At 32.8% G+C, this 17,607-nt stretch overlaps 1 protein-coding gene across 1 annotated transcript in view; it reads right to left on the minus strand.

Moving 5' to 3' along the window:
* Window positions 1-17,257, minus strand: part of LOC126890086 (atrial natriuretic peptide receptor 1) — a 263,191-nt gene extending 245,934 nt beyond the window's left edge. Inside the window, exon 1 of the mRNA XM_050658933.1 lies at window positions 17,063-17,257. Coding sequence (XP_050514890.1) covers window positions 17,063-17,257 — 195 coding nt within the window. The remainder of the gene's footprint in view (window positions 1-17,062) is intronic.
* Window positions 17,258-17,607: the final 350 nt, after the last annotated feature.

Consider the following 17,607-nt stretch of genomic DNA (forward strand, 5'->3'; position numbering starts at 1 on the left):
AAACATTAATATATTAACACAAAAGAACAACATAAAAAATAATGTTGTTCTGAGGCTATTTCCTTGTGGCATTTTTATAATAATTAACTATTTAGATGGGAAATATGAATAGATAATAACACCCAAGACTTTACCCGTGAGTACTACTTCATTACTCACGGGTAATTACTCACGGGCTGAATTAAGGTTCAAGTAGTGCATGCCACTTTTAGATATTAGTTGTATATAAACAGCAGATAATAGTATATTATTCAACGAGCTTCATCATGTAATGATGGCTATTACTCACAATGATGAAGTTTGCGGCACGAGCCGAAGGCGAGTGTCGTAATTCATCAGAGTGAATAATAGCCATTACGTGCGAGTATAATCCTATACTCTTTCTACGACCTTTTTTATTTTAATTAGTAAAAAACATGATTATCAACTACTCGAGATTGAAATTATACAGAATTATAAAAAATTTAACAATGGTTGAGTATACTTTTACGGGGTCCCGGTGAATTCGTAACTATTTTAATCCCCCATCCTAATTACAGGCTAATTGGTAACTCTGACCCTCTCAGGTAATTTTTCGGTAACTGATCAACTACCGCTGAATTCGTAACTAAATAAAGGTATAATCTTTTAGACTTGAAATAAACATATGGAAAATCTCTTTGCTTTTAAATTATCAGATGGATTTAAATAATTTATCATTGCTAAACATCTAAAAAATATTAAATTTACAATTATTTGATAAAAACCAAGCTCGTGTAGAGCTATACTTGATGGAAATAATATTTTAACACGTGTTAATGAAACACTATAATATTGTTTTAATTATTTTATTAAGATATTTGAAATAATATTTTAACACGTGTTAATGAAACACTATAATATTGTTTCAATTATTTTATTAAGATATTTCAATTTTTGCTATTTTTTATAGGTACATATAGTACAAATATAATGTTTTTAAGCAAGCCAAGAAACATTCGGTTTAGATTTAAGGTATTAGATTTAATCAATGGTTTCGAATTCACTTGAAGAAAGTTTCGGGTTGGCAGGTCAGGTAAAAAAAGTTACGAATTGGCCGGTGTACATTTTGATTTGAAAATTGTTGTCATTAAAAGTTACGAGTTGGCGCGTGGCCCTTTTACGTGTATACCTTGTTTAATATGTATGAATTTTGACCTGTATCATTTTTAGTGAGAGTGACATTAGCGCATTTGCTGTGTTTATTGGAATTTATAACTTACACTTATTGTGTTTATTTTATAAAGTTATATTGTCTTAAATATATTATAACATAGGTATATTATTATATTATATTATATAGTTAAATTTAAAAACGTACATTATAACTTTATAACATACGTCTACCAATAATAGCCATTTCTTATTTATTACATTGACAATAGGTACAAAGTGCTTAAAATTCTCGTAAACGAATAGAACTTGAATTGACTATTTCTTGTTGTATTTTTACAATACATAAGACAGTATTTGCCGTTTTTTTTTAAATTTTATAAAGCAACATTTATTTTTGTATATTATAATTTTAATCTCGAGTACCTAGCTGACAATATTATTTTTTTACTAATTAAAATAAAAAAAGGTCGTAGAAAAAGTATAGTATTCTACTCTCATGTAATGGCAATTACTCACTCTGATGAATTACGACACTCGTCTTCGGCTCGTACCGCAAACTTCATCGTGAGTAGTAGCTGCCTATCAATGCATGCTCGTTGAATAATATACTATGAAGACCTAAGTGGAAGAAGGGGGTATGTAACATTTTCTAAAATTTTGAGTTTCTTAGTGAATGAAGGTGGTGAAGGAAAAAGAACCTAAAATAATGTACCCGGGTTGAAAAAATTGATTTTTTTAAATTTGTGTAAATTTTTTTTTTATTAAATGTAGCTAAATAACTACGAAATTATGGTATTTAGATATAGGAAATATAACACGAAAAATAATCAGCATTTCTTAAGGACTTCAAAACGCAAAAATATACAGGGTGTTTCATGTGAAAAAAGAAAATTCATTAGATTTACAGAAAAACGGAAGTTCTGACAACAATGTAATTGTCACTATTATATCGGCCGCATTAGAAAACCCTTTGTCACCAAAATCTATAAAAAATCGTGCATGCCGTTTCCGAGATAATTGAGGCTTTCCATATATAAAACTCAGTCTGTGTAATATACTCCATTTAATTATACAAGGCAAGGTATACGGAAGAAGAAAGGCCAGGTCGAATAAGACAGTCATGGCTTAGACATCTGTGAGAATGGTTTAACAGATCCTCTGCATCCCTTTACCGAGCTGCCATTAACAAAATTACTATAGCCTTGCCAATATAAATGAGTCAGATTAAATATGTAAATTATTAAAAGAATTTTTTACTAAGCAACAACATTTTTGTTTAATTTAGTAGTATTTTGTATTTTGACAACGACACCCGATTTGGGCATCGAAACGTTAATAAAATTATTTTTTTCAATTTAATTGTTGCTTATTTCCTAGTTTTTCCTATCCAAATAGTTAATTATAAAAATGCCACAAGGAAATAGCCTAAGAACAACATTATTTTGTATGTTGTTCTTTTGTGTTAATATATTACTGTTTATATCCCAACAACGTTTAATTATTTATTAATACCTAAATCACTTAAATATTTTTCCACAGCAGTAGGTATATAAAATCAGTGTCAATAGCCGTTAGCATATATGCATGTATAACCACTAAAAAAGCTCGCTGCTTTCAACACTCTGGTGTCCAAATCTGTTAGTATTTGTAAATGTACTGTTTTTCAAAACCCTAACTGATTTCAACACCCTAGTGTCAACACACGCTAGCATCTGTAAACGTACTCTTTTTCCAAACCCTAACTGATTTCAACACCGCGGTACACCGTGGTGTCAACACGCGCTAGCATCTGTAAATGTACTGTTTTTCCAAACCCTAACTGATTTCAACACCCTGGTGTCTACACACGCTAGCATCTGTAAATATGCTGGCGGTTCCTTGGAGATTACGTAGCTGTGGGTAATTCGTGTGTGTCCAAGCCGGAGTCGGAGTCTGCTGATAATTACTTGGTATTTTCTTTTTGGTGGCATAGGAAGATTTTTTACAGATACGTCTGGTTTAAGGTTTTCAGATTTGTGTTTGTTTGATCCCATATTTCTTGCCAGATTTTGTTTACATGATTCTTGAATAAAGGTTTAGTGTCAGAGATTGGTATGCCTGCTGTAGTCGGAATGTTCACATTGTTTATCGCTTCGAACGCTGTTTTGTCTGCTAACTCATTACCAGTTATTCCTACATGGGATGGAACCCACATAAATGAGATGGTTTTCCCAGAAAATTGGAGCTGATACAACGCGTCTTTAATTAGAAATAGATTGATGTGGGTAGGGTAAACATGTTTGATGGCCTCTAAAGAACTTAGTGAATCTGATAATATTAGTATTTGGTTTTCATTTGTATTTTTACAATGATTTAGTGCGTCAAGTATTCCTTGAAGTTCTGCGGTATAAATACTGCAGTCATCAGATAATCTAGTGGCGGAAATTACGTTTTCTGATACAGTAGCAGCAGCTATTCCGTTGCAACTTTTGGAGGCATCGGTAAAGAAAAGTTTGTAAGAAGAGTATTTGAGTAAATTTGTATGATATTGAAGCCTGATCTCAGCAGAGGTGTGTGAATATCTGTTAGAATTATGTAAGGAGAGGTCTACTATTGGTAAAAAAACTGTCCAGGGGGGTGTCTGATATTTTTTATGGATGCTAAGGTGTTTTGATTGATGCTATACGGTAATCGTTAAATGCGTTCGTAAAATGGTATTGCATTGGTGGTGTAATTTCTGTATTCTTCTGGTGGTTCTTCCGATACTAAACTTGCGAGAAAGGTATTTTCCTTTGCGCTTAGAATTTTTGAATTGTAGCATAGTGATAGGTATTGTCTTTTGAGGTATAATGGTATTTCTCCTGATAGAACCTGAAGGCTTCTTATTGGAGTAGTTCTAAAGGCTCAAAAGATTAGTCGTAGAGATGTGGTTTGAACGATATCCAGTTTTTTTAGTTGATTTTTGTTTGCTGTTTCATAACACATGCATCCGTAGTAGAGCTTGCTCCTTATTAATGTTTGATATAGCTTTAGGAGAATTCTAGTGTCTGAACCCTATTTATTATTGGAAAACACTCTTAGTAAATTTATTCGTTGTTGACAGGATTGAATTAAATTGTTGATATGTGAAGTCCATGTGAGTTGTGAGTCAAATACTATACCTAAAAATTTGATTTCACGGACTTGTTTCAGAGAATATTCATTTAGACACAGGTTTAAGTTGTATTCCTCTCTTCTTTTGTCAAAGATAATTACTTTAGTCTTCTCAGTTTAAATTGTTAAACCAGTCTCTAAAGACCATTTTTCCAGGCTGTTTAATGTTCTTTGTAGAATTTGCCTAGCTATACCTATATTTTTACTTTTAACATATATTACTAGATCATCAGAATAAATACTAGCTTTTACAGGAAGCTCTATGTAGTTTGTTATATTAATAATTGCGATTAAGAATAATATTGGGCTTAAGGCCGTTCCTTGAGGAATTCCATTATGGAGTGATTTCGATGTTGCTATGAATCCATTGGTTTTTATTTGTATGGACCTGTTTTGAAGAAAATTTTTGGTTAAAGCGAGAAACTTACCATCTATTTTCCAGTTTTTCATCATTTTGAGAATATAATGCGTCCATGTCGTGTCGAAAGCTTTTTTAATGTCAAAAAATATTGCGATTACTTTTTGTTGTTTTGTAAATGCTTTATGAATTCCGGATTCTAGTGCGACAATGTTATCAGTTGTCAATCTGTCTGAATGGTATCCGCTTTGTATTGGAGTAAAAAGGTATTTCCAAGTGCCATTTCAGTCTTTTACTTAATATTCTCTCCATTGCTTTGCATATATGTATTACTGGTGAGCGATATTGGACGATATGAGGATGGTAAATTTTTTGGCTTATTCATTTTTAAAAATGGAATTATAATTGCTTGACGCCATATTGAAGGGAACATTTTATTTGTGTAAATATTGTTAAAGATGTCGACTAAAATTTTCTTTGCCGATTCCGGTAATTTCTCAATAAATATAGTTGGAATATCATCAGGTCCTGGAGAAGTTTTTTAGCATTACTTAGGCTTTCGTTAAGCTCGTCTAGTGTAATAGGCATATTGAGAGGGCATAAAATATCTTCTATTTCGATTTGTGACAATTCGGATTTTTCTTTGTGTTTTAAGAAAATAGAGTTATATTGGTCATTGCTTGAATGTAATTCATAGTGACCCGCTAAGATTTCTACAATTTCTAGTTTATTTGAAGTAATTAAGTTATCTGTAGTAATGGTGTCGATATGATTAACTTTGAGCATTTTATTTTCCTTATTTTCTGCCATATATCACTTATTGGTGTAGATGAATTTATTGACGAGACATAATTGGCCCAGCTTTCTTTCTTAGATTTTTTGATTAGAAATCTGGATCTGGCTCTTACGGCTCTAAATCTAGCTAAGTTGACTTCGGAGTTGTGTTATTTAAAAATATATTAAATGAGTGTTTGGTTTGTTTCAAAGGAGTCTCTATTTGGATATTCCACCAGGGTATGGGTGTTTTAGTAGTAGCTTTAGTTTTTCCAATCGCTTCTCTTGCTGAATCTACTATAACATTATTAAAATTTGTTATTCTTTTTCTCATGATCATCTTTCAGTGCGTCACAGTTTTTCGATTTCTTTCTAACGTATTCAATTGTATATGACAGAAAAAAAGGCACGTCGGTGATTACTTCTAATTCTGTGATTATTCTAGTTGTCGATAGATGGCGCCATAATTAAAAAAAATAATTTTTTTTAATTAGATAATAATATTACAAATATAATCTGTATAATTTATAAGACTATACAAATCAAAGAAAATACCATTTTATAAATGCAAGAAACACATTTGATTTGTTTTTATTCTAAATTGAAAATAAAATGTGACAACTGTCAGATTTAACTATAATGTCATGTTAGAATAAATGTCATAAATGTGTATTATCACGGACTTACCCTTTTTCCTATCATTTGTGACGCACTGAAAAATTATCATGAAAAGGACAATATTGTTGTGTCTACATCTTCTAATATTTTGAAGTCTTCCATTCGTGCAGTTACTAAACTAATGTACTTTTCCCAATCTGCTGACTTTAATTTCCATGTTTCATATGGTTTTGTATTAATGTTTGCGTCTTTAATATGAGTGATTAAAATTGGTAGATGGTCGCTGTCATTTAAGTGTGAAAGCGTATTCCATTCAAGTAGTGGTGCTAAAGTTGAATCGCTGAGGGATAAATCAATGGTTGAAAACGTGTAATTGTATGCGTTGAAACGGGTAGGCATTCCCGTATTTAATAGTACTAGTTTGAGGTTGTTAATTATTTCCAATAGAGTTTTGCCATTTTTGTCAGTTTTTTCAAATCCCCAAGATTCGTTATGACAGTTTGTGTCAGCCAGAATTAATTTAGGAGATGGAATTTGTTCTATCACTTTTTGTAGTTCTAGGAGTATGGATTCTTCTTAGTCCAGAAAGCCACTGCGCATCCGCTAGGAAAAATATTCTAATTCAGATTTTTTGCACAATCTTACTCAAAAAGGACTCCTTTTAACAAATTTGCATGTTGCCAGAACCAAAAAGTGGTCAAAAATTTTTTAAACGTTTTTTTTTTGTTTTTTTCCTAAAATTATTTTTTTTTTCATGGAAAAATTTTTTTTTAGGTTTTTTGGATCATTCCAAAGAGAAAAGGTCTTTAGTGACTTTTCTCTAAAAATGACAGTTTTTGACATATAAGCGATTAAAAATTGAAAAATTGCGAAATCGGCCATTTTTAACCCTCAAAAACTATGTGAAAAACTGAAAATTTGAATGTTGCCAAGGTAGGTAGATATTCTTTAAACATCGATTGATGAAATCCCGAAGAGTTTTTTGCAATACAATATTCAAAACTCCTATTTTTTTTAATTGCTAATCAAGCGTGCGCGACACTATTTTCCACCGACAGTATGGTGCAAATGAAAGGAATAAATTCGCTATTTCGTAAACCGACGACTTTAAGGAAAAATCCCGAAACAGGTCGATTTTTATTTTTAAGTTATGATATTTTGGCATATATGGTATACTAGTGACGTCATCCGTCTGGGCGTGATGACGTAATCGATGATTTTTTTAAATGAGAATAGGGATCGTGTGGTAGCTCATTTGAAAGGTTCTTCAATTCTCTATTCAGTAATGTAAACATTTACATAATTATTTATACAGGGTGTCCTTCTACTTCATTTTTTGTCAAATAATTTAATTTAATAAAATTTTTTTGGACGCCCTGTATAAATAATTATGTAAATGTTTATATTACTGAATAGAGAATTGAAGAACTTTTCAAATGAGCTAGCACACGACCCCTATTCTCATTTAAAAAAATCATCGATTACGTCATCACGTCCAGATGGATGACGTCACTAGTATATCATATATGCCACAATATCATAACTTAAAAATAAAAATCGACCTGTTTCGGGATTCTTCCTTAAAGTCGCCGGTTTACGAAATAACGAATTTATTCCTTTCATTTGCACCATACTGTCGGTGGAAAATAGTGTCGCGCACGCTTGATTAGCAATTAAAAAACAAAGAAGTTTTGAATATTGTATTGCAAAAAACTCTTAGGGATTTCATCAATCGATGTTTAAAGAATATCTACCTACCTTGGCAACATTCAAATTTTCAGTTTTTCACATAGTTTTTGAGGACTAAAAATGACCGATTTCGCAATTTTTCAATTTTTATTCGCTTATATGTCAAAAACTATCATTTTAGAGAAAAGTCACTAAAGACCTTTTCTGTTTGGAATGATCCAAAAAACCTAAAAAAACTTTTTTCCATGCAAAAAAATAATTTTAGGAAAAAAACAAAAAAAAAACGTTTAAAAAATTTTTGACCACCTTTTGGTCCTGGCAACATGCAAATTTGTTAAAAAGAGTACTTTTTGAGTAAGATTGTGCAAAAAATACGAATTAGAATATTTTCCCTAGCGGATGCGCAGTGGCTTTCTGGACTATCTGGATGTGGTAGATATATACTGCAAATGTTGATTTTGAAATGATGAAGTACTGACACTGCAACCGCTTCTAAATTTGTGTTTATGGGAATTTCTTTGGACTCGACAGTAGATTTCACAAAGATACCTACACTCCTACACCACCGCTAGCTATCTGCTGCACCGGTCTACATTTAGTGTAAGATGTATAGTTTTTTTAAATTTACTTTCTTATTAGAAAGTCGCGTTTCTTGTAAACATATTACTAAAGGTGAAAATTCATCGATTAGTATTTTTTAGTTTTCGATATGGCTATAGAAGCCATTTAAATTCCATTGAACTATGAATTTGTTATTGAATAGGGTTACAGTCGCTTTCTTCCTCAGTAACAGAAGAGTAGTTGTCTGTTCCGTTTATCTTTTTTAAAATCCTTGAAATATTGTTTTTAAGGCGTCGGTCGTTTGCGTTTGCGTGCACCATTTGCAATTCAGCGCTAAGTCCTTCTAGGTCATTAGTATAATCCTTTGCTATTGTTTCAGGCAATTTGGAGCCTATAGCATTTGTAATATAGTCACATAGTTCTGTATATTTTAGTGGGTAAGGAGTAGTGGCTGACGATAAAATGGCTTCTATAGGTTCCATTGAGGTTTCGATGTTAAATGCTTTTTTTATTCTTTTGGGTGCAGATTGCTTTGGCGCTGGAAGTATTATTTTTTGATTTTCTGACTCTATTATTTCAGGAGATGTTGAAATTTGTCTTTTGATAGAAGTATGTGCTACTATGTTGGTAGTATTAGATGATGATTCAGATAGGTTTTGTGAGTTGGAGGAGGTACTTGGTGGTGGGTTGGTTATAGAAGTAGGAGGAGTACTGGATTTATAAGCAGTTGGAGCCTCTGATGTAATGGATTTTTGATTTATTGGATAATTTTCTGTTTCAGAAATATTAACATTTATAGGTTGAGATACCTGGTCAAGATTTTGTTCATTAATTGATTCAGTAGTGCAGTTTTCATCTTTATGCCCTGTGGTATTACATTTAGAGCAATTGAGACCATCTAAGGAAAGATAAATTCTGTAAGGGGTATTGTCGTGAGATATTAGAAGTGAATTTGGGATAGAATTATTAATTGTTGGAGCAACAAATACTTGACGCCTAAAGCTCAATATATGACTGTATTCAGATTCAGGCATGCCAACTTTTAAAAATGTTATTTTAGACACTGCAGTAAGCTCCAATTTTTTGAGCTCTTCTTCGATTATAGTATTTGGAATACTGGGACAGACACCTGATATCACTAGTCGGCTTGCAGGAGTAATTAATCTTCTGACCTCTATGTCGTTTCCTTGTATTGAAACGGATTTGTGATTATGTAGTAAATTTTCTACGATTGTGGTGTTACTAAGATAGATGCATACTCGTTTGTTTGAGATTCTGGACGCGAAGTTGATATTTTTTGGTTGTACTAAAGTTCCTATTGCTGTTATGTATTCATGTATTTTTATGTCTGGTACAGATAACAAAACGACTGCTTGTTGCTTGGTGGGGAAGTTAAAATTGGTTACGGCGTTAGAATGAGTAATTGTTGAAGATGTTGAAGAGGTAGTTGGTGTTGATAGTGGTTTGGTATGAGTTAAATTATTGCTATCCATTTTTAATTCTTGCTTTCTTCATTTGAAGGAAATTTTCTAGAGCCGCTCCTGACTTAATGTAATTAAGCCGGTTATTCGGCGGTTTTATTTTAAATAAAAATGGATTTTCTGTTGGTTAGGTTTCAGCAATATTCTTTAAGAAATGGTTTGATATGGTCGAAATGAAAATTCTACTTACAATTTTTCTTCTCTGTACTTAGAAACTACTTCAAACTTCACTCTTATTACAAACTTGTTTTCTAATTATTGGTATAAACCAACAAAAAACACGTTTAATCGGAGCTGAAATGTATCGATACTTTTATAAAGAGTTCCAGGGCCGGAGTTCAAACAATACTTTGTTTCTCTCCAAGTTTTACATATTACTTTATGTAAAATAATAGTTATTTACTGATAAGAAGCAATACTTCGTTTCTTCAAGTTTTTGTTCTCAAGATAACACAATACTTTTTACTACCACCTGACTCCAGATACTCCAAGAATTATGCTGAAAATTCTCAGATTGGACAACCTCACCCTCCACTCCATTTGTGATTTAAAGACTTTTTTTATGTAATTATGTTTATTTACAATCTACATCATTAAAAGAGTATTAAGTAAATTTGTTCCATGTTTTTGGGCATGAAGAAGAGACTTCCAATAATGTCTGATCTTATTCTATTTATGTTTAAGTTTTAAAATAGGTCCTGAGGCCAGGTTCGATCTAGTCTCCTTATGGCAGGGCCATTATTGAATAATTCCCTTACTAACTCATTGTCATGGTGAATGGTACGCTCGTTTTGTGATTCAGATGCTCGATGGATTTCTTCTCTGATGAAACGTATATTTAAGTCTTCGTGAAGTGTTTGATTAGTTACATACCATGGTGCATCCACTATTGATCTTAGAACTTTAGACTGAAATCTTTGGATGATATTGAGTGATGTTGACTTTGCACAGCCCCAGAGGTGTAGTCCGTAGTACCAAATAGGTTTGAGTATTGTTTTGTACAGAAGAATTTGGTTTTGGATGTTGAGTTTTGATCTGCGTCCAAGGAGCCAATACATTTGCCGAAATTTCAAGTCTAGTTGTCTTCTTTTGGTCTGTATATTTTTTTTTTCAAGTAAGACGTTGGTCAAGATGAAGGCCACGGTATTTAGCGTCTGTTACTGTTAGTACGAAAACCAAACTGATGTTCTGGTAGTAATGTTAGGAATTCATGATTTGCGTATATTCTTTGTAGCAGCAATCTTTCAAAAACTTTGCTAACGATTGGAAGTAGGCTGATGGGTCGATAAGATTTTACTTCATTGGGCGCTTTGCCTGGCTTAAGGATCATTATGATTTCTGATTTCTGCAAATTTCCATATTTTTGGAAACTATGATAAACTTAGCATGCGATTAAATATTACTGTTAGCGAATTTAGATTTAAAGATTTAAAGACGAATTTTTTTCCGTTTTATTTTAGTAAGTTTATGTCACGGACTAGTCAACATATCTGTAAGTGTGTAAGTTAATTTATTGTTACGTTACATTTATTTCTAAAGTTCAGCTAGAATCGGGTTTTCAGGTTTTTTCATTTAACTATATATTTTTTTGTCCTCTTGTTTACTATTATTTTGTTTTCCTCATTTACAATATACAATTGTCCTAGTTATACGTTCTTTTTAATTTATTTTTAGCTTTAGTGGAATTATATGTCAGCTCGTTTTTCTCCTTAGTACCTTCGCCATCTACAGTATTTCCTTTGAGGCACAATATTGAAATTTCGATATTAAAGCAAGAGCTCTTCTATTTACGATCCTGCACCTGTGCTTGTACATCTCTAATCCAAGATCTTTTCAAGATTTTTGGACACTTGGTTAACTCAATTGTTAACACTTTTTTAACACATAAAAGAGATAATATACAAAAAATTAGAATATCTTAGGCTCTGCCTTTTTGTGATATGATTTGGACCACAGTTCAGTCGCATTTGTGTACACTGCCTGCCATAAAAAACTGGTACACTTTTTTCCCAATGTAAACCTATCTTCAGACTTGACACAATGGTTCGTGAATCACTTCGTTGTTGCCATTGCAGATAACAAAAATTCACTAGATCTAAATAAAAAAAATAACGTTCAAAAATATATAAAGTTTTTAGATAGGTATCATTTTTATCATCAAAAAGCCCTAACTAATAAATTTAATAACCACAGAGAGCGTTGGTAATCTTAATAAATCCACTTATATCTGAAAAATTAAACGATTAAACATAATATAAAGCAATAGGTCCTGTCCTCGATGACTTATTTAATTACATAACATCAGTCAGATTTGACAAGTTGGTCAAAGTAAATTTTTAACGATGCCGCCTAAATTAAGTAAGTATGATAAAACGAGAATAATTTCTAAAATAGAAGATGGTTGGTCTGTCCGACAACTGGCTCAAGAGTTCAATAATATTTTCGTTGAACTGGCAACGATGCCCTAGAAATTAGAATGACACATTTACAAGACCAACTTACACTACACAACTTGAAAAACACGATTTTCCGTTATAAGAGTTGTACCAGTTTTTTATGACGCGAAGTGTACTAGAATCTATTTTTCAATCTGCAGATGCGATTTAATATTTTTTAATGGGCAAAAGATTTTGCATAGTAAGTTAAAGTTAAACAGGACAGAAGATTTTTCGGTTCAGCTTGGGAGCACTTTTTGAATTAGGATTTTGGTCACGTTTCTGAAGTTTCCACCAAATCTGCACCAATTTAACATAACCGGCAGAAGATTTAACATGTTAATTTTCCCAAAAAAAGACAAAATGCATGGGGGCAACAAATCCAATAAGATGTAAATTGGAGCTGGAGGGTCAGATAATAAAACAAGTGATGGAGTTTAAACATCTAGGCATCACACTATCTAACTACGGAAGGCTCGAAACAGAAGTGGAAGATCAAGTGAATAAAGCAAACACAGTCGCAGGTTGCCTGAATGACAATATGGACAAATAAAAATATCGGAAAAGAAATGAAAGGCAGAATTTACAAAACAGTCATCAGACCAATAATGATATACGCGACAGAAACACGACCCGACATAGAGAGGACAAAAAGATTGCTCGAAACCGCGGAGATGAAAACCCTTGACAACAAATAGAGTAGTAAGGACAGCGAGAGACGGTTCCCCAATAAAAAACGGACAGAATCATGTCTATATAAAAAGAAGGAGAAGAAAAAGGTACTTAGTTCGAAATTTTTTGGTCCACTATAACTATGAAATTTGGTATTAATATATCGTCTTCTTTTTCTTTATATTCTTACGCTTTTCCTGTTTCTTGAAGTAATTTTTCTAAAGCCTTGAAGGTTGGTACAAAGTTTTCCTGTGTTTAAAAAATAACATATAAAATTTAGAGTTACTACGTCGTTTTCACCTTCTTCTCATATCCTTTTACCTGTTCTTTTTCATAAAAGGAATGTACTAGAGCATTAGAACTTGGCACATGGATTTCCCTAGGCTATTTAATTTGGAATTAATAGATTATTATTCTGATCATATTCATATTATAGTTTATTTATAAATATATTGACATTGTTTTAAAGATATGTACCTAATTAGACTGGCGTCTATAAATCTACATTAGTAAACTTCTAGGAAGTCTGATGCAATAAATAATGATGCAATATCATTTAGCATATTTCTATCAACTTAAATTCTATTTTTCAAGAAATTTTGCATAGAAATTCATCTTAATATTTTTTCTAGCTTTAAGTACTGCTGTAATTATCCAATGCTGTACAATCCTTGACAAATCCGGTGCTTCAACAACAGGCATTATAGTATAGTATAGTTGATCCAAAAGATGGCATAACCCAGACATCCAAAGTGAAAGTTATCCTTCAACACCAAATTGTTTTATATGGTCCACACAATGTCCAGAAAAAAGTCACACCATTTTGAGCGTCGGGTTTGGTGGGGAGAGGGGGGAGAAATCGGTAAATTCGTAGTTTTTTAAGTTTTTCGTTATACGGTTATACGGTTATACAGTTTCGTTATACGGTTAAGTTATACGGTTTAGCATGAACAACCTTCTATACAAAATTGTTCTACATTAAATTTGAATTAAAAAAGGTCCTATGCATAATCTTTCTAAAATGCATGGTTCCAAAGTTACGGAGGTAGTATAGTATAACTGGTCCAAAAAAAGGCCTAACTCAAACATCCAAAGTAAAAGTTTTCCTCCAACACCAAATTGTTCTGTATGGTCCACATATTATTCAGTAAAAAGTTACACCATTTTGAGCGTCCGGTTTGGGGGGCAGATGTGGGAGAATTCGGTAAATTAGTAGTTTTTTTTACGTTTTTCGTCAATATTTCTAAAACTATGCTTTAGCGTAAACAATGTTATATACAAAAATGTTCTACATGACATTTAAAACAAAAAATCTTTTATACATAATTGTTATAACATCAGCGGTTCCAGAGTTACGGAGTTACGGTTTTTTGGGCAATGTATGGTATAACTATACCAAAAACCCAGACATCCAAAGTGAAAGTTATCCTTCAACACCAAATTGTTCTATATGGTCCACATAATGTTCAGAAAAAAGTCACACCATTTTGAGCGTCGGGTTTGAGGGGGAGAGGGGGGAGAAATCGGTAAATATAAAAAGTTTCGAAAACCTCCACTTTTCACCCTCCGTAACTCTGGAACCGTTGATTTTATAACAATTATGGATAGAACCTTTTTTGTTTTAAATTTTATGTAGATCATTTTTCTATAGAACATTCTTTACGCTAAAGCATAGTTTTAGAAATATGGACGAAAAACGTAAAAAAACTACTAATTTACCGATTTCTCCCCCATCTCCCCCCCAAACCTGACGCTCAAAATGGTGTAACTTTTTACTAAACAATATGTGGACCATATAGAACAATTTGGTGTTGAAGGAAAACTTTTATTTTGGATGTCTGGGTTACGCCTTTTTTTGGACCTATTATACTATACTACCTCCGTAACTTTGGAACCGTTCATTTATGAGGGTTATGCATAGGGCCTTTTTTATTTCAAATTTAATGCAGAACAATTTTGTATAGAGGGTTGTTCATGCTAAACCGCATAGTTTTAGAAATATTGACGAAAAACGTAAAAAACTACGAATTTACAGATTTCTCCCCCCTCTCCCCCCAAACCCGACCCTCAAAATGGTGTGACTTTTTTCTGAACAATATATGGACCATATAAAACAATTTGGTGTTGTAGGATAACCAGGGCCGCGCCGTCCACGTGTGCAATGTGTGCAATGTGAGCAACTAAAGTTGTTATAGGAATTTTACGCGGGTAAAAACAACACTTACCCATTTGCCGACCTTGTCACTCTGTATATCACAACTTCAAAAGTAGGCACATTACGTATTGATTTAAATCTGCATAAACAAGAAAAATCTTGTAAAGACATGCAGCCAAAAAAATGTTTAGGAGATGAAATATATCAATATTTATATTCATACGCTCAGTCCACATATTGTATGAAGTTCTGATGAAAGTTAAATTTGTTAGTAAAATTTTCAATAAAAAACAATGAATATGCAGCTGGCTTTAAATGCTTTATTACAAGTGTTAAAATAATTCTTGCTTGAGTTTCGGACAGATAGCAAATTTAATGATGTTATTGCTACAGCAAATGAAACTGCAGAGAAACTGGATGTGGTGCCCAGTTTTCAACCAGACACACAGTTCGGCGTCGGAATAAAAGCAAACAGTTTGATTACGAACATAAAGACGAACCGATTCTAGGTCCTAAAAGGTCATACAAAGTTAATTTCTTTTATTGTGTTCTCGACCAAGCATTCATTTCAGTAAATGAAATGAAAATTTGAAACCTTTCAAATTTTTATATAATTTGAACGGCATTACAGAAAACTCACAATTAAAACTTTTGTGTAGAAATTTGAAAAAAATAATGAGATTCGATCATCCAGATTATAGAGAGAGACGATTTTTTTATAACACTTAGGTTCTAAATACCTGTCAAAGTACATAGAAATACCTATCAAAAATGAGCTCCAGAAAAAGTTGATAGCATCAAAATCCGCTCACCAATTTTCATGAAAATGAATGGAGATTTACTGAAATCGAAGGTCATAGTTCATTTTTACCTTCAGTGTCTGCACCATAGAAAGAAAATGACAAATAATTTAAGATCGATCACCAGTTCAGAGCGCTTGACAAAATCTATCATTTCTATAGAGAATTGATATTCACCACAGTATAAAAAGATTCTCCGAACTGAAGACGCGAAAGTGAAGTTTTTATAAAATAGTTTTTCATGTTTAGGGGTATAGGCGCAAAATGTCGCCTGTCAAAATTTTCAATGTGTTTTAAATGTATTCATTTTTTTCGAATCCTGAGAAAATGAACAAATATTTCTGAAACATTTAAGCGCAGAATGAAAGACTGCATTATTACCGAGGGCCGAAGGTCCCTAAAAACTTATATAATGTTTATTTTAATAAGTCACAAAAGAAACTTTTTGGTTATTCTAAGGGACTTTCAGCCCTCGGTAATAATGTATATAACCTTTCAATCTGAATTTTTCAAAGTATTTGTAAGTTTTCTCAGGATTCCAAAGAAAATGAATATACATATTTAAAACACATTGAAAATTTTGACAGGCAACATTTTGCGCCTATACCCTTAATAGAAAATGGTTGAATGCTCGAGTATATGAATTCTATGAAAATAAAAGGCAGATATCGAGTACTGAATTAAATATCTTGCTTAAGTACCTATACTTTCGCGTCTAATAGAGCATCATCACAGGGGGGGGGGGGTTCGTCACATTAGGAAGGTATCTTAGTACCTCCATCTTTGATATGTACCTAATAATGTAGTACCAGCATTTGATTTTAATCTGTTTGTCCTTTGTCGAGTGTGAGCTATATGTTAATTTCTGCCATTATTTAATTTAAACAAATATTACGACATTCAAGGATACATTCCAATTTGACGAAACGCCCCTCAGTGCTCAATATCTGCCTTTTATTTCCATAACACTGCGTTCCATAAATATGTTTACCTATATCTTTACTTTTTTATGTTGTTACGCCAAGGATTTTATTTTTATTTAATTATTAAACTTTTTTTAATTTCCTATTGCATCTGTTGGAATTTTTAATTTTTTTGTTTGGTTGCAACAAATGTTTTGCACACAGGCGCTACCACGTGCTGGCGCGGCACTGAGGATAACTTTCACTTTGGATGTCTGGGTTTGGGTCTAACTATACCATACTATTATCGTATAATGTAAAATAATTTAAAAAAGAAGTAAAGTGACTTACCTGATCTCCCATTCCAGTTATAATAGGAATATTCCAGTAAGAAGCTAATCTGGCGACTGGTTCTAAGGCAAACAAGCACGCAGGTCCAATAAATGCAATAACGTCTGAGAGAAAATGCATATCTCCTGCCAAACCTGGTGCTATTGAACCACTGCACGTTGGATAGCTAAAATGATCAAATTTCAGCATAATCATTATCAGTAGTAATAACCCGAGGACATTGTGATAATTGTGCGAAAAAATTTAATAACGGATTTCAAAAGCTTGCTGCTTGGAAACAGATCGACGCCGTAGGCGGAAATCTGTTTCCAATAAGCAACATCAACATCAGCATCATCATCATTTGGCTCTACAACTCTATGTGAGTCTTGGCCGCGTTTACTATTTCCCTCCATTGTTGTCGGTCCTGAGCAGCTATTTTCCATTGTTGTACTCCCATTTTGCGTAGATCACTAGCTACTGCGTCCTTCCATCCCCTTCTGGGGCGACCAACTGACCTTTTTCCATCGGGCCTTTCCCAGAATGTGGCGTTCAGAAGTCTTTCG

Source organism: Diabrotica virgifera, chromosome 8 (assembly GCF_917563875.1).
Source record: "Diabrotica virgifera virgifera chromosome 8, PGI_DIABVI_V3a".
Taxonomy (NCBI): Eukaryota; Metazoa; Arthropoda; class Insecta; order Coleoptera; family Chrysomelidae; genus Diabrotica; species Diabrotica virgifera.